This window comes from Hyperoodon ampullatus (assembly GCF_949752795.1).
Source record: "Hyperoodon ampullatus genome assembly, chromosome: 19".
Lineage (NCBI taxonomy): Eukaryota > Metazoa > Chordata > Mammalia > Artiodactyla > Ziphiidae > Hyperoodon > Hyperoodon ampullatus.
Window position 1 is genome coordinate 44,385,312 of NC_136932.1, and position 26,161 is coordinate 44,411,472.

At 44.2% G+C, this 26,161-nt stretch overlaps 1 protein-coding gene across 2 annotated transcripts in view; it reads right to left on the bottom strand.

The window, feature by feature from the left end:
- ABR (ABR activator of RhoGEF and GTPase) overlaps positions 1-26,161 on the bottom strand; it is a gene marked incomplete at both ends in the record, with an annotated part of 221,353 nt that overhangs the window by 166,539 nt on the left and 28,653 nt on the right. The window contains 2 exons of one of the 2 annotated variants that reach the window (XM_079725668.1): positions 10,263-11,399; positions 13,590-13,844. In XM_079725668.1, the coding sequence (XP_079581794.1) occupies positions 10,263-11,298 (1,036 nt within the window). Of the gene's footprint in view, positions 1-10,262; positions 11,439-13,589; positions 13,845-26,161 lie in introns of those variants that run through there. The other variant, XM_079725667.1, reaches the window with a different exon arrangement.

Genomic DNA, 26,161 nt, shown 5'->3' on the forward strand with positions numbered 1-26,161 from the left:
AAGACCCCAAATAGCCAAAGCAATCTTGAGAAAGAAAAACGGAGCTGGAGGAATCAGGCTCCCTGACTTCAGACTATACTACAAAGCTACAGTAATCAAGACAGTATGGTACTGGCACAGAAACAGAAATATAGATCAATGGAACAGGATAGAAAGCCCAAAGGTAAACCCACGCACATATGGTCACCTTATCTTTGATAAAGGAGGCAAGAATATACAGTGGAGAAAAGACAGCCTCTTCAATAAGTGGTGCTGGGAAAACTGGACAGCTACATGTAAAAGAATGGAATTAGAACACTCCCTAACACCATACACAAAAATAAACTCAAAATGGACTACAGATCTAAATATAAGGTCAGACACCATCAAACTCTTAGAGGAAAACATAGGCAGAGCAATCTATGACATAAATCACAGCAAGATCCTTTTTGACCCACCTCCTAGAGAAATGGAAATAAAAACAAAAGTAACCAAATGGGACCTAATGAAACTTAAAAGCTTTTGCACAGCAAAGGAAACCATAAACAAGACGAAAAGACAACCCTCAGAATGGGAGAAAATATTTGCAAATGAAGCAACTGACAAAGGATTAATCTCCAAAACATACAAGCAGCTCATGCAGCTCAATATCAAAAAAACAAACAACCCAATCCAAAAATGGGCAGAAGACCTAAAAAGACATTTATCCAAAGAAGATATACAGATGGCCAACAAACACATGAAAGGATGCTCAACATCACTAATCATTAGAGAAATGCAAATCAAAACTACAATGAGATATCATCTCACACCGGTCAGAATGGCCATCATCAAAAAATCTACAAACAATAAATGCTGGAGAGGGTGTGGAGAAAAGGGAACCCTCTTGCACTGTTGGTGGGAATGTAAATTGATACAGCCACTATGGAGAAGAGTATGGAGGTTTCTTAAAAAACTACAAATAGAACTACCATATGACCCAGCAATCCCACTACTGGGCATATACCCTGAGAAAACCATAATTCAAAAAGAGTCATGTACCAAAATGTTCATTGCAGCTCTATTTACAATAGCCAGGATATGGAAGCAACTTAAGTGTCCATCGACAGATGAATGGATAAAGAAGATGTGGCACATATATACAATGGAATATTACTCAGCCATAAAAAGGAACGAAACTGAGTTATTTGTAGTGAGGTGGATGGACCTAGAGACTGTCATACAGAGTGAAGTAAGTCAGAAAGAGAAAAACAAATACCATATGCTAACACATATATATGGAATCTAAAAAAATAAAAAAAAAGGTCAGAAGAACCTAGGGGTAAGATGGGAATAAAGACACAGACCTACTAGAGAATGGACTTGAGAGGATATGGGGAGGGGGAAGGGTAAGCTGGGACAAAGTGAGAGCATGGCATGGACATATATACAGTACCAAACATAAAATAGATAGCTAGTGGGAAGCAGCTGCATAGCACAGGGAGATCAGCTCGGTGCTTTGTGACCACCAAGAGGGGTGGGATAGGGAGGGTGGGAGGGAGGGAGATGCAAGAGGGAAGAGCTATGGTGACATATGTATATGTATAACTGATTCACTTTGTTATAAAGCAGAAACTAACACACCATTGTAAAGCAATTATACTCTAATAAAGATGTTAAAAAAAAAAGAAAAAAAAAAGAAGCCTAAATTCCTGATGATCATAGAGTCACCATTCTCTCCCTGGACTGCTTATCTCTAGTATTCTTTTACATGAGAGATAAGTAAACCTCTATCTTGCTTCCTTGGGTTTTGTTGAATGCAGCAAACCCATATGTTAACCAATACAAGGTTCCACAGAAAAGCCAGGCCTTAAAGGAAGGGTTGGCTTTCCAATTGGGGAAGTGAAGGGGGGAGGGCATCTCAAATGCCAGAAAGGGCACTGGAAAAGACACTGGCAAGAAGGAGCACTGGCCGAAGCCAAGTGAGTAGAGAGTAGGAAATAAGGAGAAAACAGATGATGGTTTTTCAGGGGAGACAGGGCTTGACTGGGGAAGGACCAGGGACCACAGAGGGCTAAGAAAGCTTGTTTCCCTCTGAAGGAGCAAAATATCTCTGGAGCTGGAGGTGGGTAAGAAAGGAAACAAAGAGGCAGATGAAGAGCTTGGGGACTTTATTCCATGAAGAATTGTGAGTATGAGCTGTGGCCTGGTTCAGCCAGCTGAAAGTTCCTGGGCTGAAGACAGTAACAATAACACCATCTAAGATTTATTAAACACTTATGTGCTCTGCTGTGTGCTATGCACCCTATACACATCATCTCACTGAAGCTTCACAACAAATCTATGACACAGTCCTATCATTATCACCCCTATTTGGCAGACACGGAACTGGGGCTTAGAGAGAGTCAGTAACTTGTCCAAGGTAAGCCTCACAACCCTGCAAGCTGGGTAACATCCAGCCCGTTTTTCAGATGCAGAAAGTGTTTGTACCATTCTTTGAAAGCTAAGAAAAGGTATGGGGGACCTCCCTAGTGGTGCAGTGGGTAAGAATCTGCCTGCCAATGCAGGGGACATGGGTTCGATCCCTGGTCCAGGAAGATCCCACATGTGGCAAAGCAACTAAGCCCGTGCATCACAACTACTGAACCTGCACTCTAGAGTCCACGAGCCACAACTACTGAGCCTGCGTGCTGCAACTACTGAAGCCCACGCGCCTAGAGCCCATGCTCCGCAGCAAGAGCAGCCACTGCTATGAGAAGCCTGCGCGCTGCAACGAAGAGTAGCCCCAGCTTGCTGCAACGAGAGAAACCCTGTGCACAACAATGAAGACCCAACACAGCCAAAAAAAAAAAGAAAAAAAAGAAAAGGTATGAAGATCCTGACTTTAAAACACAAAGAGGGCTTCCCTGGTGGCGCAGTGGTTAAGAATCCGCCTGCCAATGCAGGGGACACGGGTTGGAGCCCTGGTCCGGGAAGATCCCACATGCCACAGAGCAACTAAGCCCATGCACCATAACTACTGAGCCTGCACTCTAGAGCCTGCGAGCCACAACTACTGAAGCCCGTGTGCCACAACTGCTGAAGCCTGCATGCCTAGATCCTGTGCTCCGCAACAAGAGAAGCCACTGCAACGAGAAGCGTGCACACCACAACGAAGAGCAGCCCCCACTCGCCGCAACTAGAGAAAGCCCGCACGCAGCAACGATGACCCAACACAGCCAAAAATAAATAAATAAACAAAATGTATAAAAAAAAACAACACAAAGATTCAGAATCAAACACAGGGCCAATTGCTTTGTGAATAGTCTCTTCACCAGAAGAAAAACAGATGAGAGGAATAGAAAAGTTTTCAGGCTTGGTTACATTTACCTCTTGTAGAGGAGGAAGACATTGTTAAAAAACCCACCCACACTCCCTGGCCGAATGATGTCCACGACGTGTAGACGTTGCTAAGGTGGGTGGGGGGAGGAGTGGGGGGTAGCACGCATTAAAGAACCAAGCAAACAGTGAGGCCATGTCAGCTCTGGCTACAGATGAATCATAGCCAACCACCAGCTCACGTGTCTCAAGTAGTTTTTTAATATCTCTCCACAACAGGGAATGGGAAAAAAATTACTCCCTCACAGCTAAGGCTGAAAACTCAATACTTTGACTTAAGATATTCAGACGCATCCAATGAACACAAGGAATTCTTCCTGGAGCAAAAATCTCATTAGTCACTAATGGGAAGGGGAAAAAAACCCATCAGGTTCCAAATGAACTAGGTAACATGAGTGCCTAGTAGGAAATGCATTTCCCATGAAGATTAAAAAGTCTCCATTGGCAGCCTGGGAGAATCTGATGCCAGGGCCTCCCAAGTAGTAGAGAAATCTGGAATTCTACAGCTGGTCCAGGACAGCCTTACATGTTGGAAGTTAAAGAGTGTCAGCTTTGTAAGCCTGACCCAAGTTCCAGTGCTGACTCCACCACCAGCTGTTTAATGCTGGGTAAATGTCCTCACCTCTCCCAGCCTCGGCATATTCACCTATAGAGTGGGACAAATACCTTCCACCCACTAAATGAGGCTAAATGAGACAGTCTGCTGCTCCTGTTACTATGATTTTGACAGCAGGGGTCCCCAACCCCCGGGATGTAATGCCTGATGATCTGAGGTAGAGCTGATGTAATAATAATAGAAATAAAGTGCATGATAAAGGTAATGCGCTTGAATCATACCGAAACCATCCCCCTGCCCTGGTCCTTGGAAAAACTGTCTTCCATGAAAACAGTCCCCTGGTGCCAAAAAGGTTGGGGACTGCTGTTTGACAGGACTCACGTCTTAAGTTTTCTCTGATTAAAATTCCAAGAAAGAAAAGGCCATAGGATGCAATGGAAAGTGCCTAGATCTGGCTCCTAGACCCTGCCCTGAGGGTCATGAGCATGTGACCCTGAGGTTACTTTTAGGGCTCCAGGGTCTTCATCTGTCTGGAGAGGGCCAGGAAGATCCTTAGCCCAAATCTAAGATCCTTTCTTCTTCTGGCTCTTGCATGTCACTGAGGCTCTAAATGGCAGTCCTTACTTAGTCACTCATTTCAGGATTTAACAAGTTACCTGCTGGAAAGCTGTTTTTCTAAAAACCTTTGGTTTCTACCCCGGAAGCCAAAAAGCCAGTGAGAACCTTGAGGGCAGGTCACCGACTTTTCCCATCTTGACCCTTAACACAGACCTGGCACAAAGTAAGACCTGCATAAATCCTTGTCGAGTGGAATGGACAAGTGAATGAATGAAGGATGTCCAAGGGCTGGCAAAAATGACTGTTCATCCTCCACTAAGCAAAGTTTAATGCAAGGAGAAAATGCTACCAATTTAAAATATTAATGATATTTACTTTGTCATCTGAACTACATCAGAATACCAAATGAATAGCTGCTGCCAGTCAAAAGGATGCCTGACTTGGGCTTTTGCTGGACGAGTGCACTTTGGTCCACGTGTGGCAAAGGGGATGCCACAGGCTACAGGAGGGATATGTAAACTCCTAGAAGGACATGTTACCCAACCTCTTTGGCAGGGTTGGCACAGAAGCATGCCAACATGAAAGCAAAAATACCAAGACCTCCACATGTGGGTGTGCAGTTGTGTCTGCCCAAGAGCTCCCAGCTGAGGAGGGGAGATCTAAAATCCAGCAGGTGGTCTGCTCACCTGTGAGGCCAAGTCCACGCAGGAGCCCCATGGGCAGGTGGCAACCCTCATGGTTCACCTCAGCAGCAGATGAACTGGGGTCTGCTGGGGACTTTAGTGATAAAGAAAATAATAATAATGCATACACATACACACATATGCACTTAATGGTCACTGTGTGAAAAAAGTAAACTCTTTAAGTATTTTATTTTAGGTAATTTTCATAACTACCCTGGGAAGTAGGTGCTATTGTTTGAGGCAGTATAGTTTGCTGTTTAAAAGCACGGACTTGGGAGTCAGACTGCCTAGATTCAAATCCCAAGTGCCACTTACAAGCTGGGTAACCTTGGGCAGGGTTATTTAAGCTCTCTGAGCCTCATGCTTATCATATGTAAAATGGAAATAATAATAGTGCCTGTCTTATGAAGCTGTTGTGTGGTATAAATGAGTTAATATGTGTAAAATGCTTAGAACAGGAGTGGGCACAAAGTAAGCCCCCAGGAGGATTAGCTATTCTTGTTATTTCTGTTAATAGAGACTGAGGTGCAGAAAGGCCAGTGGCTTGTCCATGGCCTCACACCTGCTGTGGGGCGGAGCCTGGGAACACACACAAGTCTGTCTTCAAAGCACATATGACCCAACACGGCTGATTCTAGCTTTGCGCCCCCCACCCCACCCCATTCACATTACCACCCGCATCCATGCCAACGTGGCCTAGTCTTTCTTGGTACCAACCAACGCTGCAAGGTGCTAAAGGGAAGATACTAAAAGAACTGGCATTCTAACTGACTTAAACCCTGATTTGCCTACTACGTGTAGAACAAACCCAAGTGTGTCCTGGTATGGGGATCTGCCCCTTAGCTAAGAGAAAACGGGCCTTTTCCAAGGAGGGGAGAACCTCTGCCTTTGGGCCTTTTTATGTGAGGCCTCACATGCTCTCCTTGAAACGCTGAGAGGAAGGCAAAGCCTGAATTGTGCAATAAAACACCATCAGGTGAGGTTCTCTGAGTAGAGATAATGGGCCTGATTGCTGGTGGAGAGGGAGAAACAATTTGAGGGCCAATCCAGCAAGAGAGCCTCATGAGCCAAGATTACCACTCTGCCCTTGGTCCTGTCCTGCTCCTGGAAGGTTCTAGAAAGAGCCAGAGCCTTGCTAGAAAAAACACGTGCATCATAGAAAACCAAACCATCTGTTGCGGTGCATATATACAATGGAATCTTAGCCATAAAAGGGAATGAAATGGGGTCATTTGTAGAGATGTGGAGGGAACTAGAGACTGTCATACAGAGTGAAGTAAGTCAGAAAGAGAAAGACAAATATCATATATTAACTCATATATGTGGAATCTAGAAAAATGGTACAGATGAACTTGTTTGCAAGGCAGAAATAGAGACACAGACATAGAGAACAAACATATGGACACCAAGGGGGGAAGGGGGAGTGGGATGAATTGGGAGATTGGATTTAACATACATATACTAATATGTATAAAGTAGATAACTAATGAGAACCTGCTGTATAGCACAGGGAACTCCACTTCGCTGTACAGTAGAAACTAACACAACACTGTAAAACAACTATACCCCAATAAAAAAAGCAAAGCAAAGCAAACTGAACCATCTGTGATCCAGAATGATCTGGGGGTGGGAAGCTTTGAAGCATTAACTCAAAGAAAATGACCCACAGTTGTAGTTAGTTAATACTATGGGTGCATACTATGTGCCAGGGCCTGTTCAAAGTCCTTTAGAAATAATATCCCATTTACTCTTCCTATCAATGGTACGATGTAACCTGTATTTATTAGTCCCATTTTGCAGATGAGAAAACTGAAACACAGAAAATTCAAATAACTTCTCCCAAGGTCACATAAGCAGTCTGGCTTCAGAGCCCATGGTCTTTATCAGCATTTTCAAACCTTTTGGCCCAACCCACGGCATGAAATACATTCTACATCAGGACCCAGTATACACTCACATGGTTATATAGAACCGAAACAAAGTTTTAAAACAGAATACTACTCACCATTACCATGTACAATGCACTCTGGTGTTTTCTATTCTATTCCATTAAAAAAATATATCATTCAACAAATATTTATGGAACACCTATTATGTGTTAGACACTGTTCTAGGCTTTGGGGTTATGTCAGTGGGTGAAAGAGATAAAAATCCTTGACCTCTTGGAGCTTGCATTTTACCAGAGAGAGAGAGTGAATAAGATCCACATGCAAAATCGTAGCATCTGAGGTGGTAATTTGGTGAGTGCTATGGAGAAAAGTAAAGCAGGGAAGGCCAAGGGTGGCCAGAGAAGGTCTGATGATGCTTTCACTCCCCACTATGCTGATTTCAGTGGGCTGTCACCCACAATGGGAAAACCCTGGCCCTTAATCTCTCCACTCCAGCGCCTCCTATATGTCTGGGGGCTCTTCCTCCTAGATTGTGCACACGTGCACACTTGTATGTGACTACGTGCACATGTGTATACATGTATAGGCATGCATGGATGTGCTGCATGCATGTATGCATACACATGTCCACCCCATTCGCTTCCTCACTGGGGACGTTTGGGAGACAGGAGGCAAGGCTCCCACGTGCAGCTTTCCAGGGGTTCCCTACACAAGCCTGCCCTGCAGAAGGGGTCCTGGAATGGGGCCTAAAAAACAGCCCAGACACTGTGAGCCAGTGCCACAAGTGCCAGACATATGCCCCGGCTGGAGTCTTAAGTCAGAGGAAGGAAAATCTTTTTATCACTGGTCCACCCAGAGGGAGCACCTCTTGTAAACTGTTAGGCCAGAGGCAATGCTAGTTCCTAATCTGAATCAAGGTGCTCTATGTGCTAGAGTGCCCTTAAGGATAGAGGAGACAGGGCACAGAAATAAAAATCACTCCCCGGGGAAAATCCAGTGCATCAAGCACACCTGGCAGGGTGATTGAAGTCGGTCTGGGAGGGGAGATGCAATTGGGGCCAGCTCTAAAGCAACTCTGGGGGACTTCCCTGGTGGCAGAGTGGTTAAGAATCCGCCTGCCAATGCAGGGGACACAGGTTCGAGCCCTGGGCCAGGAAGATCCCACATGCTGCGGAGCAACGAAGCCCGTGTGCCACAACTACTGAGCCTGCGCTCTAGAGCCCACGAGCCACAACTGCTGAAGCCCGCGCACCTAGAGCCGTTCTCCGCAACAAGAGAAGCCACTGCAATGAGAAGCCCACACACTGCAAGGAAGAGTAGCCCCCGCTCGCCACAACTAGAGAAAGCCCACGTACAGCAACAAAGACCCAACGTGACCAAAAATAAATTAATAAATTAATTTAAAAAATAATAAAGCAGCTCTGGGCCACTTGGGTAGCCTCCATTGAGGGCATTTGGAACTTGGCACTAGAGTGAAATCTTCAGACTCCAAGTTAAAGGGGCACATAAAAATGTTACTAGCATGGGCAGCAAAAGCATTACCTATGGGAAAAGCAGCCAGTCTCTGCTAATGAATAAGTGTAATTGATCACAACAGATGACTTGATGGCCATTCCAAATGCGCTTTTAGCAAAGTGGACAGTTTTTTTCATTCAAATGCAAGCTCACCTAGATAAGATCTAATAATGGAGATTTTGGAAGAATCCCAGTATCAGTGATTTCTTTTTTTTCCTCCTTCACTGAGCAGGAAGGCATCTTAAGTTCCTGGTCACAGCTTGACCCAATCAGATGACAATTTATTCTTTCCCTATGGCTGAGGGGACCGTGACAGTCCCTGGGGCAGCAAAGGATCAGTCACAGGACAGCCCACGTCCTTATCTGTCCTTTCCTCCTTAGCCCTTTTCCCACTCCCGACCTATGGGGAGCTGGGTGGCTGGAAGACACATTCAATTCAATGCAATTGGGCTTCCCTGGTGGCACAGTGGTTAAGAATCTGCTTGCCAATGCAGGGGACACGGGTTTGAGCCCTGGTCCGGGAAGATCCCACATGCTGCAGAGCAACTGAGCCCATGCGCCACAACTACTGAAGCCTGCGCGTCTAGAGCCTGTGCTCTGCAACAAGAGAAGCCACTGCAATGAGAAGCCGGCACACCACAACGAAGAGCAGCCCCCGCTCGCCGCAACTAAAAAAAAAGCCTGCGCGCAGCAACGAAGACCCAACACAGCCAAAAATAAATAAATAAAATTAAAAGAAAAATTCAATGTAATTATCCACTTATTCAATAAATATTTATTGAGCACTTACTGTATACAAGGCACTGTGCTGACCACCGAAAGGGGATTCCACCACAACATGGCTAAGACCAGGTCCTGTCCTCAGAAGAGAGGGCAGATGTGAGGAGAAGCAAGAAAATGACAGGAGGGCCGAGTGGAGGTCCCAGCTCACTCCAACAAGCACTTAATCCTTCTGTGCTTCAGTTTCCTCCTTTATCAAATGAAGGCACTGCTCTAGACATGATCTCTGGGCACTAGGCCAGCTCAAAAACTCTATGATTCCAAGCCCTCCCCTTCCCACTCAGGCTCCTAGGCGCCAAGGAAGCTGACACATCAGGTGGTGCCTCCTAGGAAGGCGACAGTCAGCAAAGGAAGGGGGTGGTGAGGATTATTATGTACCTTTCCCACAGTGAGGGGTTCTTTCATTTTGGCCAGAACACAAGGTACAGGCTGGGGAAGCTGAGCGATAAGTTCAGAACATTAAGTGGAAGATTTAGACTTCCACATCCAGGAATCTGGAGGAAATGGGAACCACTGAAGTTTGTGCAGAGAAGGATACTATCAGTGTGGGTGGTGCAAGGGAATCTCACCGACTTGCAGAGGATGAGTTGTGTGCGGGGGGAGGGCGCTGATGTTGCAATACAGATGAAAGGCTGAGGCCTGAAGTGAAAGATTCCTCCCTTGGTCTGGTCGAGCGCATGCATCATCCATCCCCTCATCCCCTACCATCGCCATAATGCTTATTTTCTTAAACTCGCCCAAGACGAAATCACTTTGCACCTTTTTTTTTTTTTTTTTTAAGTTCCACAAGTGCCTTCAAGGTAAACAGGTAAATGTTATCTCCCTTCTGCCCAGGCGCCTGAGGTTAAACAGGACCAGCGAGGTGTGCCAGGGAGGGGTGGGGAAGCGGCCAGCAGGCGAGGCCCAGGATACAAGAGGCGGGGATCTAGAGCGGGGTGCGCCTACCTGCAAAGGAGCCATCCTCGTGGTCGGAGCTGTTGTGGCTGCAGTCACTGCCCCTCTCGGGAGAGCTGTGACTGGGCGAGTCCCGCTCGGGCAGCCCCAGGAACCTCTTGCGCCGCCACGGGGGGAGGGGCTCGCGAGCCCTACGCTGGGGGAGCTCCTCTGCCGCCGGGGGCGAGCCCCGCCCGTCCTTGGCCTCTGCCTCTAGCTGCTCCAAGTCGCGGCTCCCGCGCGGCTGCCGCCGGCTCCCGAGGATCAGGTGCATCCAGCGATGGGAACTGTACGCCCGCGCTGGCTTTTCCGCCTCATCGCAGGTCCCGGGCCGGCAAGGGGTCACAAGCAACTGGCTGAGGGTGAGTTTCTCGTTCAAATCCACCATCTCGAAGTCGTGGTCACTGTTGTCGCCCCCATCGTCCGCGCCCGAGGCGTCCGGCTCGTCCTCCTCCGAGCCCCGCCCCGCGCGGGTCCGGGCGGACCGCTCCTCTCCCGGGGCGCTGGGAACTGTGCCATCGTGGCCGGGGGGCGTGCAGTCCTCCCGCGGCCTGAAGAGGAGGCGAGGATGCAGTAGCTGCTGGTGGATGGCGGCGGTCAAGCTGCGAACCGCGCCCCCAGCCCCCGCCGCCCTGGGCCAGGTGGGAAGGTCCCGGCACAGGTAGGGGGGACTCTCGGCCTTCGCGGCCACCTCCGTGGAGGGGAGCGAGGGGCCCGGGGGGTCTCCGCCGCCGCCCGCTGCGCCCTCCTCCTCGAGCGGCGCCGGCTCCCTCTCCGGCCCGGCCGGCTCCTCAGCCGAGGCCCCCCTGCTGTCCCCGTCTCCGCCCTCCAGGCGTCCGCAGCCGAGGTCCCGCTTCTCCAGGGCCGCCTGCAGGTAGACGACTTTGAAATTTTCCTCAGCCAGCACCTGTTGCAGCCACTTCAGGTTGAGTTTGCTGCGCTCCAGCTCGCGCTCCATGTCCAGCACCGAGTCCAGCCGCATGACGGGCGCCTCCTCCCCAGGGAACTCGGCCTGCCAGTGGCGCTCAAAGTCCTGGGGGTCCCACATGCCGGGAGCCCCTTCGGGCCTCTGGGGCCCAGCTCCTCCGCGCGCAGCGGGCTGGTGTCGCGCTCGGCTCTCTCCGCGCTGGCGCAGCGGCCTGGCCTTCACTTCAGTCCCAGAAGAGAATAAGAAAAAAATAATAAAGTTTTTACCCCTTCCGCCCTCGTGCCTTTCTTCTTCTTCTTCTTCTTCTGGGTTTCGCCTCCCTGACGTCAGCGGCCACCGGCGGCGGCGGAGGCGGGCGCCTGGGCGCCCAGGGCCCGCCCCGGGCAGGACGCGCTAAGCCGGCGATCTTTAGTCCCCGCGCCTTGCTCTGCGCCCAGCGGGCTCCGGTGTCTGAAGAGCCGCGGCGGGGGCGGAGCCTCGCGGGCGAGTTCTGGGTTGCACCGGCGGCCGAGAGGCTGCGAGAGGGCCTGGCACGGCGGGCCTGCAGTGCTGCCCACTCCAGAGGCGCCGGCGATACTCGAAGCTGGCCGCCGTAGGCCCGGCTCGCACCTTCCTGGCCTGTCGGGCTGCGCCGCTCCCGCCGCCGCCGGCGCAATGCGCGCCGGCTCCCTGCAGCCGAGCGCGGGGCCGCGCGGCCGGGGAGGCGGGAGCGGCGGGGAGGGAGCGCGCAGGGTCGCCCTGGGCCGCAGCCAACCTCCGGTTGCCCGGCCCTCCACAGCCTCGCCTGTCCAGGGTCCGGGAGGCGCCTGGGGCCGAGAAGGAAAAGGTGGGGGAAAGGTGATGTGGCGCGGCGGCGAGGGCAGGTGCTGAAGGGCTGACCGGCGGGGTTGTCCTCCGCTGGGATTTATTGAGCGCCTTGAACTAACTTGTCCAAAATCACGGAGCTGTTTAATCCAAAGCTGGGGATAAACCTGTTTTGTTTTGTTTTGGTTTGGTTTGTTTGTGGGTTTTTTTTTTTTTTTGAGACCCTTTAAAGCTTTCTCTCCACTGCTCACTAGAGCTTTTCGGGTGAGAAACAGGCAAGGGTGACAGCTCCAAGTGGCTCTGCTTAGAGGCCCCTGTGGCTTCAAAGCTGAGGATCCTCCCATGTGACTTGGTGTGATGGAATCAAACCATGACTGGCAGGGGCCTTAGACACCTGGGCGTCTAAGAGGACCCTCCACTCCGCTTCCTCTTTGTGGCCTCAACAATTCCCCTGGGTTGGAGCTGGGTACCGGCACCTGGCCTGACACTCTGGGTGGGGCGGATGGAGGGCTCCCGCCTCGCCTCCTCTTCACACCTGGCTGCACCACTTTTCTAGGGTCTTCGGTGAGGTCCCACTGTCTGCAGAGAGAGGGCCTGATAAACCGTCTCGTGCTCTCCGCAAGGGAGGACCTTGTCGGTGATTCACATTTTCTTCGTTTTAAGGATGTTGGAAATTGATCCTGTAAGAGACTAAGTGACTTGGCAGCTGGAAATTCTTCCTGGCCACAATGCCCTTTGGGGCCTGGAGCTAAACTCAGAGACCTCTTCTCTCCAGATCCCTGCCACTAGCCACTCACCCGAACCATGTGAACAGGCCATCCCTCTCCCACCTTCCAATCCCTTTCAGCCTATCCCTCAAGACTGGATACTGGAAAGATACCAGACAGTATTTCTTAACCACAAATGAGATAGTGTCATGCTTCTGTTCAAAACCCTCCGGTGGCAGGGACTTCCCTGGCGGTCCAGTGTTTGGGGCTTCGCCTTCCGATGCAGGGGGTGCGGGTTCGATCCCTGGTGGGGGGGCTGGGATCCCACATGCCTCGCGGCCAAAAAAAAAAAAAACACCAAAAACATAGAGCAGAAGCAGTATTGTGGCAAGTTCAATGGAGACGTTAAAGATGGTCCACATCAAAAAACAAACAACAAAATCTTCAAACAAACAAAACCCTCCAGCGGCTCCTCATAACGCGCACCTCCAGGATGGAGTCCAGACTCCACTGACAAAGGAGGTCCTCCCACATTTGGTCCCTGCCCACCTCTCTGCCTTTCTCCTAGGCTTTAGCCTTACCAACTCCCTGCTGCCTGGGGGACTCCAACCCTCCTTTAAGACCCAGCTCCACCTATGAGAAAACTTTTCTGGCCCCTCTCCCTCCTCTTTGTGTCACACTCCATCTTGCACTGTCTTTATCTTTGCCCTTGTTCCACTTTATGGCAATTATTAGTGACATCTTTTGTTTCCCTTTCTCATAGCTGTTCTCAAGGTCAGGGATTGTGTCTTTTCCAGTTTTGTATTCTTGCTGCTTCTTGGAGAGTGTGACTGACAGATAGCTGATAATTGTTGAATGAAATGAATGCATGAATGAACAGGCAGATGACCGAATCCTCACCTTGCAGTTCCTGCTTGGCTGCTCCAGTTGTGAATCACTCTGGGCTGGGAGCAGATGTGCTTCCCACAGACACTTCTCAACTCTGGAATTTCCTTCCTTGAGAAAGTCTGTGTTTACTCACTTTCCCAATATCCCTTCTTCCTTTTTCTTTCTCTTTTCTTTTTCTTCCTTTCTTTCTTTCCTTCCTGCTTTTCTTTTTAAATTTGGTGTGCCACTGGTATGACTCATCTCTATGTTTGTCTTTGTGCCCGATTGCTATGGAGAAATGGATATGTTTTAAAAAACATTAGTTGTGTATTCCCCAGCTTGTGTGATTTCTCAGTCCTTCACCTAGCCCCTTTAAGCTGCTTTCTCTTCCACCTTTGCTTCATATTTTGAAGAGACTGTCCCTACCTCCCTAGAGGCCACCACCATCTTTGTCTACTGGGAGGGACTGAGGTGCTCCCAATGCCTACAGCCAGCCAGTGCAGGGGTATTCCATCCAGCGGAGTCCACAAGCATCTTGGCCTCTGTTAGATTTCAGAATGGGGGAGAAATGCAGCACAGCAGACATGGATAACCCCAGTCAACAGCGTATTGATTGGAAGATGTTTCCATATGTATATTTAAATACACAAAGGAAAAAACCCTGTAAGTTACTATAAGCATCCATTTCTGAATTTGTAATTTCCCTGGGAGGATAGTTTCAACTCTGTCCTTTAATTAAAGCAGCAGTATGATTCCCTTTTGGTCCAAGGAAGCTGTTACCAATACCACAAATTTTTTCCACGAGGACCAATATAGCCAGAAATGCCAGCATTCATCATCTGTAAACAGATCCCAGGAGCAACCTTCATTGTCTCTAGCTGGTGGTTAGTTCAGCTTTATTACTTGGCTTTGGGTCATCATGGGGGCAGGGATAGAGTGGCTGACATTTATTGAGTCCACACTTCTAGTGGCCATGCATCTTTGATCTCATCTAATTTCGACAGCAACCCTGTAAAGAAGGTATTATTGTCAAGATAGTGAGAGAGAGAGAAATGGAAGATCAAAGAGGTTAGAGGTCACACAGCTAATTTTCTGGAGTCTAAAGCTCAGTAGTTTTGCAAGGGCTTGGCCCAGGTGCATCTGGTCATTAGCATTTATTCATTCAATAAATATTTGTTGAGCACCTATTAAGCTCCAGAGCCTGGCAAATAAAGTTTAAACTTTGTAACCTGGCATATCAGACTCTTCACAACGGATCCTCTGACCCCAGCCTACTTGTCCAACCCCATTTCTTGAATTTCTTCTGCTTGCTGCACCCATTCAGGCCCCCAATCTGAGTCACCCACAGAGAAGATGCCTTTTCTGTTCTGTGCGACCTCCCTTTGGCCCATCTTGGATTTCTGTGGCAGCTGCAGTGGACAGTTCCCAAGGGCTGCTGCGGTCTCACCTCAAACACCCACCCCTACTACTCTCCACTTTTCTGTCCTAGGGTTTTTCTCAAGCAGCCCAGATGAAAGCTTCTATGGGGGGAAGTTATTCCGGGGCATCCCATGGCCAGTGGAAATGGGAGTTGGTTAATGAATGCCGCAGGCTCCTGTCTTTGGAGGGCCTGAGGCATATTCTGCATGGTTGCTCAGTGGTCTCCAAGAGGAATGAGCCCCCATTGTTCACAGTGGTAATCAATCCATAACGAGCTCTCTATTGGCTTTCCCTTCTTATCTGTCTCCCTCTCCCTCAATCCTGCTTCCTGGAATAATCTCCTGACTAAAATACTTGTACCGGGTCCTTGTGTCAGTCCCTGCTTTGCCGCTCTGGTCCCCCCACTAAGACACCCTCCAGCCTCCCCACACCCTCGCTGATAGCCACACAAGGCGCTTCACCGTTCCCCCAGTTACTCCCCCATCTCTCGTCTTCCTCTGCCATGTTGCTTCCGTGTGAAAGGATGAGATCCCTTTTCACCTGTCCAAGCCCAGCTCACCTGTGACATTCTCTCTGAAGCCTTCCCTTCCCCAGGTCCAGTTAGGCGTGCTTGTCTACAGAGGGATTTAACTTAGTCACGCCACATTGTAATTAGTTCCATGGCTCCTTGAGGAAATCCTGGCTCCAGCCAGCTGGTACCTCTTATTCCTCCTACTTCCACAGCCCCTGACACGGTGCCAGAGTCAGTGCCTACTACATGTCTGCTAAGGGAATAAATGAATGATGAATGAGTGAGTGGACTCTTTACACCATAACCTCACGCTATCTTAAATCAGGACCACCCTTACCCAAAGGAAAAGTGGGAAGACACCTCTGAGCTCATGCTGTCAGGAACTCTGCTTTTTACAAATTTCCTTTAGATTAACAAGCAGCCTCTATGGAAATATAAAATGTGACTGTCAGTCACTCACACTTCAGTGTGAACTGCTTCTCCCTTGCTTTTTCCAGAGTTATCTGAGGTTCGTATTAGAGGGCTGGGAGTTTGGACTAGGAAGGAGAATAGAAGCAGAGTGCAGCCGGAAGGAGAAGGGTAACCTGGGGAGGACTGGGCTAGGATGAGGCCTGCATCTTTGAGTGCTAAAGGTGTGAACACAGAAAAAAGGCTCCTCTTTTTGGGGACCCTCTCTACCAGGCTTGCTTCCTGTAATGCAGGAGTTCTCCTGAGTACAAATTAGAATAACCTGGGGGAGCGATTAAGACTTATTCAGCCTTGGACTTGCTTCAATGCCAATTCATCCAGAATCTCAGGAATGGGACCCCACATAGGTATTTTCTTTTCTTTTTTTTACCTTTATTGAGGTATAATACAATAGATTCATTTATTTTAAGTATGCAGTTTGATGAATTTTGGTAATTGCAAACCATCATTTGTGTAATCCCCACATTAAACAACATACAGAATAGCTCCATCACCCTCAAGAGTTCCCTCCTGCTTTTTTGCAGTCAACCCCTTTTCCTGACTCCCAGTACCAAGCAATAATTGGTTTCTATAATTTCTGTCACTATAGTTTTGCCTTTTCTAGATTTTTGAATGAATGAATGTATCTTTGGTGTTTGAGTGCTTAAGTTCAGTGTCCTATTTTTTTTTTTTTTCAGTACGCGGGCCTCTCACCGCTGCGGCCTCTCCCGTTGCGGAACACAGGCCCCAGATGCGCAGGCTCAGCGGCCATGGCTCACGGGCCCAGCCGCTCCACAGCATGTGGGATCTTCCCAGACCGGGGCACGAACCCACGTCCCCTGAATCGGCAGGCGGCCTCCCACCACTGCGCCACCAGGGAAGCCTCAGTGTCCTATTTTTGAGTTTCATCCATTATGTGTATTTATATTTCATTCCTTCCCTCCCTCTCCCCCCAGGGTCAAGTGAATAGGCATTTTAATGTACTTTGTTATTTTTTTTTTTTCTTTTTTTGCGGTACGCGGGCCTCTCACTGTTGTGGCCTCTCCCGTTGCGGAGCACAGGCTCTGGACGCGCAGGCTCAGCGGCCATGGCTCATAGGCCCAGCCGCTCTGCGGCATGTGGGATCTTCCCGGACCAGGGCACGAACCCATGTCCCCTGCATTGGCAGGCGGACTCTCAACCACTGCGACACCAGGGAAGCCCAATGTACGTTGTCACGTTCAACCCCCATCATAGTGCTGTGACAGAAGTATTATCACCACCTTGCAGATAAATAAATTATGGTTTGATGAGATTGAGAGACTTGGTATAAATTACCTCCTTTTTATTGTTGAGCAGTATTCCATACTATGAATATACCCCTATTTGTTTATCCATTCTCCAGTTGCTGGCCATTTGGCTGTCTTTTTGTGGACATAGTTTCATTTCTGTTAAAAAATACTAATACATAGGAATGGGATTATTGGGTCGATGACAAATATATGTTTAACTTAATAACATCCTGCTAGGGACTTCCCTGGTAGTCCAGTGGTTAAGACTCTGCCCTTCCAATGCAGGGGGCACCAGTTTGGGGAACTAAGATCCCGCATGCAGCTCAGCCAAAAAAAAAAAAAAGAAGATACTGCTATGTAATATTTTCCAAAGTGGCTGTACCAGTACCATTTTCCATTACCATCAGCAATGTCTGAGAGCTGCATTGCTCTACATCCTTGGCAACACTTAGTGATGTCAGTCTTTTCATTTTAGCCATTTTAGACAGTGTGTAATGGTATCTCATCATGGTTTTAATTTGTATTTCCCTGATGACTGGTGATGTACAGCATCTTTTCATGTGCTTTATGGCCATATGTATATCTTCTTTGTGAAGAATCTATACAAATCTTTTGTTAATTTTTTATTGGATGTTTGTCTTCTTATAATTGGGTGGTAATAGTTCATATATTCTTTATTCAGACCTTTTGTCATATATGTTTTGCAAATAATTTTCTCCTAGTCTGTGGCTTGCCTTTTCATTTTCTTATCTGTAACCTTTGAACAGTGAGCATTTTAATTTTGATGAAGTACATTTTATCAATTTTTTAATAGTTTGCACTTTTTGTGTCCTGTTTAAGAAATCTTTACCTAACCCAATGTCACAAAGATTTCTCCAATCTTTGGAGTTTTCCTCTAGAAGTTTAATGGTTTTAGATCTTATGCTTCAGTTTCTAAGCCACTTTTAATTTTAGGGTATGATATAGGATAAGGGTAGAGGTTATTTTTTTCCATGTGGATATCCAGTTGTCGCAGCACCATTTAGTAAAAAGACTCTTTCCCCTATCAAATTACTTTGGAAGCTTTGTAAAAAAAAAAAAATTGGTTGACCATAAAAGTATGGATCTATTTTTAGACCCTGTTCTGTTCCATTGATGTATATATTTATCTTCATGGCAATACCTTACTGTCTTGATTACTGTAGTTTTATAGTAGCTTTTAAATCAGATAGTGTAAGTCCTCTCACAGTCCTTCTTTTTAAAAATTTGTTTTGGCTATTTCTAGGTCCTTTGCCTTTTGATATACATTTTAAAATCAGCTTGTCAATTTTTCAGAAAAGTTTGTTTGGGTTTTGGTTGGGATTTCATTGAATGTGTAGATAAATTTGGAGAGAACTGCCATCTTAACCATATTAAGTCTTCCAAACTATGAACACGGTGTATCTCCCCATTCATTAATATCTTCTTTAATTTCCCTTAGCAATAGTTCAAGTTTCAGTGTGTAGGTCTGCACATCTTTTGCTCAGTTTCAAAGTATTTTATTTTTCTTGATGCTATTTTAAATGGAGTTGTTTTTTATTTCATTTTCTAATTGTTGATTGCTGGTATATAAAATTACAATTGGTTTTTGTACATTGATCTTATATCCTGAGACCTCACTAAAATTATTCATTAGTTTTAGTAACTTTATTGTAGATTCATTATGGGTTTTTACATTTTTGTTTTGCTTTATTGAGATACAGTTCACATGCCATAAGTCTTGTCATTTTAAAGTGTACAGTTCAGTGGTTTTTTGTATATTTTCTCACTTGTATAACTATCACTATTATTTATTTTCAGAATACTTTCATCACTCCAAAAGAAATTTTTGCATCTGACCTCTTTCACTAAACATAATGTTTTCTAGGTTCATCCATGTTGTAGCATGTTTCAGTACTTCATTCCTTTGTATAACTGAATAGTATTCCATTGTATAAATATACTACATTTTGTTCATCCATTCATCAATTGATGGCTATTGGGTTGTTTACACTTTTGGTCTATTATAAATAATGCTGTTATGAATATTCATATACAAGTTTTAGTGTAGACATATGTTTTCATTTCTCTCATATGAAAGACATATTCTTTCAGTTCTTTCATTTTCATATAAACATATGTCTATACCTAGGAGTGAATCATATGGTAACTTTACGTTTAACTTATTGAGGAACTGCCAAACAGTTTCCCGAAGTGGCTGCCCCATTTTAATTCCAGCCAGGAATGTATGAGGGTTCCAAAATTTTCCACATGTTCATCAATACTTATTATTTTCTGTTTTTTAAAAATCATAGCCATCCTAGTGGATATGAAGTGATATTTCATTGCGGCTTTGGTTTATTTACACTTCCCTAATGATTAATGATATTGAATGTCTTTTCATATGCTATTGGTCATTTGTATATCTTCTTTGGAGAAATATCTATTCAAATCCTTTACCCATTTTTCAGTTGGGGTTGTCTTTTTATTGTGGAGTTGCAAGAGTTTTTTTTTTTTTTAGTATATTCTGGATACTAGACCCTTATCAGATATATAACTTGCAAATATTTTCTCACATCCTGTAGATTGTCTTTTTACTTTCTTTATAGTGTTCTTTGATGCATAGAAATTTAAAATTTTGATGGAGTGCAGTTTATCTATTTTTTCATTGGTTGGTTGTGCTTTTGGTGTCATATCTAAGAAACCATTGCCTAACCCAAAATAATGAAGATTCACCCTGATGTTTTCTTCTAAGAATTTTGTAGTTTTAGCTCTCCTATTTAGGTCTTTGATTCATTTCAATATATGGCTTGAGATAGGGGTCCAACTTTATTCTTTTTTTCTCCCCAGCTTTATTGATATATAATTGACATTTGAGTTTAAGGTATTCAATATGATGATTTGATACACATACATATTGTGAAATGATTACCACAATAGGGTTAGCTAACACCTCCATCCCCTCACATAATTGCCATTTCTTTCCCCATAGTGAGAACATTTAAGATCTACTACTCTCTTAGCAACTTTCAAATATATAATACAGTGTTGTTAACTAGTCACCATGCTGTACATTAGATCCCCAGAACTTATTCATCTTATAATTAGAAATTTGTACCCTTTGAGCAACACCTACTCATTTCTCTCACTCCCCAGCCCCTGGCAACCACCATTCTACTCTGTTTCTATGAGTTCAGCTTTTTTAGAATCCACATATAAATGAGATCATATAGTATTTGTCTTTCTCTGGCTGACTTATTTCACTTAGCATAATACCCTGAAGGTCTATCCATGGCAGGATGTCCTTTTTCCCATTGCGTATATATGCACAATGGAATATTATATATATATAATAATAAAATTATTATTCCATTATTATTATTAATAATGGAATATTATAATATATATAATTATATATATATTACATCTTCTTTATCCTTTCATCTGAAGATGGACATAATGTTGTTTCCATATCTTGGCTATTGCAAATAATGCAACAATGAAAATGGGAGTGCAGATAGCTCTTCAATACAGTGATTTCATTTCCTTTGGTTATATAGCCAAAAGCGGGACTGCTGGATCATATGGTAATTCTATTTTTAATTTTTTGAGGAGCATCCATACTGTTCTCCATAGTGGTTATACAAATTTACATTCTTAAGTAGTGCACAAGGGTTCTCTTTTCTCTACATCTTACAACACTTGTTATCTTTTGTCTTTTTGATAATAGTCTAAGAGGTGTGAGGTAGTATCTTACTGCGGTTTTAATTTGCATTTCTCTGATGCTTAGTGATGTTGAGCACCTTTTCATGTACCTATTGGCCATCGGAATATCTTCTTTGGAAAAATGTCTATTCAGGTCCTTTGCACATTCTTTAATTGGATTATTTGGGGTTTTTTTTCCTATTGAGTTGTAAGAGTTCCTTATCTTTTTTGGATATTAACCCCTTATCAGGTATGTGGCTTGCAAATATTTTCTCTCCATTCATTTTGTTGATTTTTTTTTCTGTGCAGCTGATTTTTAGTTTGATGTAGTCCTACTTATTTATATTTGCTTTCGATACTTGTGCTTTGGTGTCACATCCAAAAAACTGTTACCAAGACCAATGTCTAGGAGCTTTATCCCTATGTTTTCTCCTAGGAAACATAGTTTTATAGTTTCAGGTCTGATGTTTAAGTTTTAAATCCATTTAATCCATTTAATTTTTGTGAGTGGTGTAAGAAGGGGTCCAATTTCAGTCTTCTGCATGTGATGATCCAGTTTTCCCAACACCATTTATTGAAGAGACTTCCTTTCCCCATTGAGCATTCTTGGCTCCCTTGTCAAATATAGTTGACCGTAGATGCAAGGGTTTATTTCTGGGCTCTCAATTCTGTTTCGTTAGTCTATGTGTCTCTTTTTATGCCAGCACCATACTGTTTTGATTACTATAGCTTTTTAATATAGTTTGAAATCAGGAAGTGTAATGCCTCCAGTTTTGTTCTTCTTTCTCAAGATTGCTTTGGCTAACTGGGGCCGGCTGTGTTTCTATAAACTAACAAAAAAAACCTGATCCTTTTTCATTCCATAGATCAGTTATATGACATTCACTTTTGAAGGAAATTTCTGCCCAGCCAGTGTCTGCAGTTGTATTTTGTTCTCTTCCCCCAGCTTTATAACTAGAACAGCCAGATGGAAGAGATGCATAGGGTAAGTGTGTTGAGAAGCTGGAGCTGGTATATTGAATTAAGAATATGCAGATTATAACCTGCTGAATGAGGGGGCCCAAGCCACCAACATGGGGTCAGCAGGTAGCTCCCTCAACATTCGAGCTTCCACTTTGGGGAAATGAAACCCATGGGGTCATTTTGATTGAAAGTGCACTTTCAAAACATCCACACAAAGGAAGTAGTCACAAGATTTATTACTTACAGATCCCAGAAGAGGGTGGGGTGGGGCACAATGAGCTGAGGGAAGGCAATCCTTCATCCCAGTTCAGGAACGAGTAGGAGACAGAGAACACAGTAGCAAGCATCTATTACTTATAAGGTGATTGGGGCGGAGGTCACTAACTTCTCAAAGGCTCAACACTACGTGATATTTTTTTTAAAGGTGCCTTAGGAGAAGCAAAATGGGAACTTGGGGTGGGAATACTAAGCTCAGGTCTTTATCTAAATGTTCAGACTCTGGGTGTGTGCAAGGTTGTCATACTGTAAAATGCTTAGGTAGCAACTCAAAATAGCTGTTTTCTCATCACACAAGGTATGGGAAAAAGGCAAGGAGCTTCCATGCCCTCTCTGAGCACACCACTCTCCCCAAATTTCCATGTGTTCACCAACCCGGAAGCTCCCCAACTTCACTTTTTTTTCCTTTTTGTTTCTGTTTTTTTGAATTTTATTTTATTTTATTATTATTATTTTTTATACAGCCCCAACTTCACTTTTTTTGTAGGTGGGTATCCAGCTCTTCCAACACCATTTGCTGAAGAGAATATTCTTTCCCCGTTGAATGATATTGGCACCCTTGTTGAAAATCTTCAAAAATTGAAAATCAAAATAGAACTACCATATCATTCTGCAATTCCACTCCTGGATATATATCCAAAGAAAACGAAAACTCTAATTTGAAAAGATACATGCACCCCAATATTCATAGCAGCATTATTTACAATAGCCAAGATATGGACGCAACCTATGTGTCCACCGACAGATGCATGGATAAAAAAGCTATGGTGTATACATACAATGGGATATTACTCAGCCATAAAAAATGAAAAATTTCCATTTGTGACAACATGGATGGATGTGGAGGGTATTATGCTTAGTGAGATAAGTCAGACAGAAAAGACAATTACTGTATGATTTCACTTATACGTGGAATCTAAAATATAAAACAAATAAAAGAATATAACAAAACAAAAACAGACTCAAAGATACAGAAAACAAACTAGTGGTTACCAGTAAGGAGAGGGGTGAGAGGAGGGGCAAGATAGGTTAAGGGGATAAAGAGGTACAAGCTACTAGGTGTAAAATAAAGAAGTTACATGGATGTAATGTACAGCACAGGGAATATAACCAATGTTTTATAATAACTTTATATGGAGTATAATCCATAAAAATATTGAATTACTATGTTGTACACCTGAAACTAATATAATAAGTCAACTATACTTTAAGAGAAATAGAAAATCAATTGACCATAAACATAAGGGTTTATTTCTGGACTCACAATTCTATTTCATTTATCTATACCATTTATCTTTGTGCTATTATCACATTGTTTTGATTACTGTAGCTTTGTAGTAAGCTTTGTAATCAAAAAGTGTGAGTCCTGCGAATTTTTTCTTCTTTTTCAAGATTGTTTTGTCTATTCTGGGCCTTTTGCATATTCGTATGAATTTTAGGATCAGCTTGTCAATTTCTGCAAAAGAAAATCAGAGGAGATTTTGACAGGGATTGCACTGAACCTGTAGGTCAATTTGGGGAGTATTACCATCCTACCAATATTAAGTCTTCCAATCCATGACCATGGGATATCCTTCCATTTATTTAGGTCTTAACTAATTTCTTTCAATGATGTTTTATAGCTTTTAATGTACAGGTCTTGCACTTCTTTGGTTAAATTTTTCTTAAGTATTTTATTATATTTAAAAATTGTAATAAAAACACATAATATAAAATTACCTTCTTTACCATTTTTAAGTGTACAGTTCAATAAACTTAACTATATTCACACTGCTGTGTAACGGATCTCTAGAACTTTTCATTTTGCAAAATTGAAACTCTATATCCACAGAACAACTCTCCACTTGCCCTTCCCTTACTCCTTGCAACAACCATTCTATTTTCTGTGCCCATAATTTTGACTACTCTAGATATCTCATATAAGTGGAACCATACAGTATTCGCCCTTTTGTGATCGACTTATTTCATTCAGCCTAATGGCTTCAAGGTTTATTCGTGTTGTAGCATGTGACAGGATTTCCTAGTTTTTAAGGCTAAATAATATTCCATTGCATGTATATACATTTTCTTTATTCATTCATCTGTCAATGGACATTTGGGCTGCTTTTACCTCTTGGTTATTGTGAAAAATGCTTCAATGAACATGGGTGTGCAAATACTCTTTGAGATCCTGCTTTCAATTCTTTTCAATATACAACCAGGAATATATAACCAGGAATTGCTGGATCATATAATACTTCTATTTTTAGTTTTCTGAGGAACCTCTATACTGCTTTACATAGTGGCTGCACCATGTTACATTCCCACCAGCAGTGCAGAAATGTTTCAATTTTGCCACATCCTCACCAACAACTGTTATTTGTTTTGTTTTGTTTTTATAGTGGTCATCCTAAAGGGTGTGAGGTAATACCTCAATGACATTTTGATTTGCATTTCTCTAATGATTAGTGATGTGGAGAATCTTTTCACATGCTTGTTGACCATTTGTATATCTACTCTGGAGAAGTGTCTCTTCTGGTCCTTTGTCCATTTTTTTCATTGGGTTATTTTTGTTGTTGTTGTTGTTGAGTTGTAGGAGTTCTTTATATATTCTTGATATTAGGTCCTTATCAGGTATATGACTTGCAATTATTTTCTCCCATTCCATGTTACCTTTTCACTCTGTTGACTATTTCTTTTGATGCACAAAAGTTTTTAAGTTTGATGTAGTCCCATCTGTCTATTTTTGCTTTTGTTGCTTTTGGTGTCATACCCAAGAAATCATTGCCAAGTCCAGTGTCATGAAGATTTCCCTTTATGTTTACTTCTAGGAGTATTGTAGGTTTATGTCTTACATTTAGGTCTGGTTTTTGTTTTTGTTTTTTTGTGGGTTGTTTTTTTTTTGAGTTAATTTTTGCATATGGTATAAGGTAAGAGTCCAACTTCATTTTTTTTGCATATGTATATCCAGTTTTCCCAGCACCATTTGTTGAAAAGACTGTTCTTTCACCCATGGTGTGGTCTTAGAACTCTTGTGAAAGATCATTTGGCCATAATATGAAGGTTTATTTCTGGGCCCTCTATTCTGTTCCATTGGACTATGTGTCTGTCTTTATGCCAGCACCACAGTTTTTTATTACTGAGGCTTTGTAAATGTTTTGTTTTACAATAAGAGAATTTGCACTCCTCCCAATGAACCAAAAATTGCTATTAAAAAAATTAATCTCAAATAGGTCTTGGAGATCCTTCTATGACAATACATGTTGTGTGATTTTTTCTTTCTGACACCAATCAATTCTACAATTCTCTGACACTAACAATTTAATTCAATTCTGACACCAACTTCCTGAAGTAAGTCAGATCCCACAGGTTAAGGGCTCAGTCCCACAAGACTGCCCCTACTTCAGATGCCAGCCACAAATGGGGGCCCAGGCTACCCACACTTCTGCCCAGTGAACTACAAATTTGAGGATTCCCATACCCTACCCTCAGGTTTGATAATTTGCTAGAACAACCCACAGAACTCAAGAAAACATTATACATACTACTACAGCTTATTATAAAGGCTACAAATGAACAGCCAGGTGAAGAGGTACACCGGGAGAGGTCTGGAAGGTCCTCAGCGTAGTAGGGGTTGGGTTTCACCACCCTCCCAGGATACGGATGTGTTCGCCACCACAGAAGCTCTCTGCATTGTGCTGTTTAGGGGTTTTAATGGAAGTTTCATTATGTAGGCATGATTGTTTAAATTATTGGCCATTGGTGATTGAACTCAACTTCCCCTCTCCTCCCTAGAGGGGGAGGCAGTTCTAAGCCTCTAATTTTGTGGTTGGTTTGTCTGGCCACCAGTCCCCATCCTGAAGATATCTAGCCCCATACCATGAGTCATCTCATTAACTTACAATAGACAGTAAATTCCAAGGGTTTAGGAGCTCTGAACCAGGAACTAGGGACAAAGACTAACATTTCATTTTTTATTTTACCACAGGTGTGGATCTTCCTCATTATTTTTAATAGCTTCATGGCAGTCCACTGTA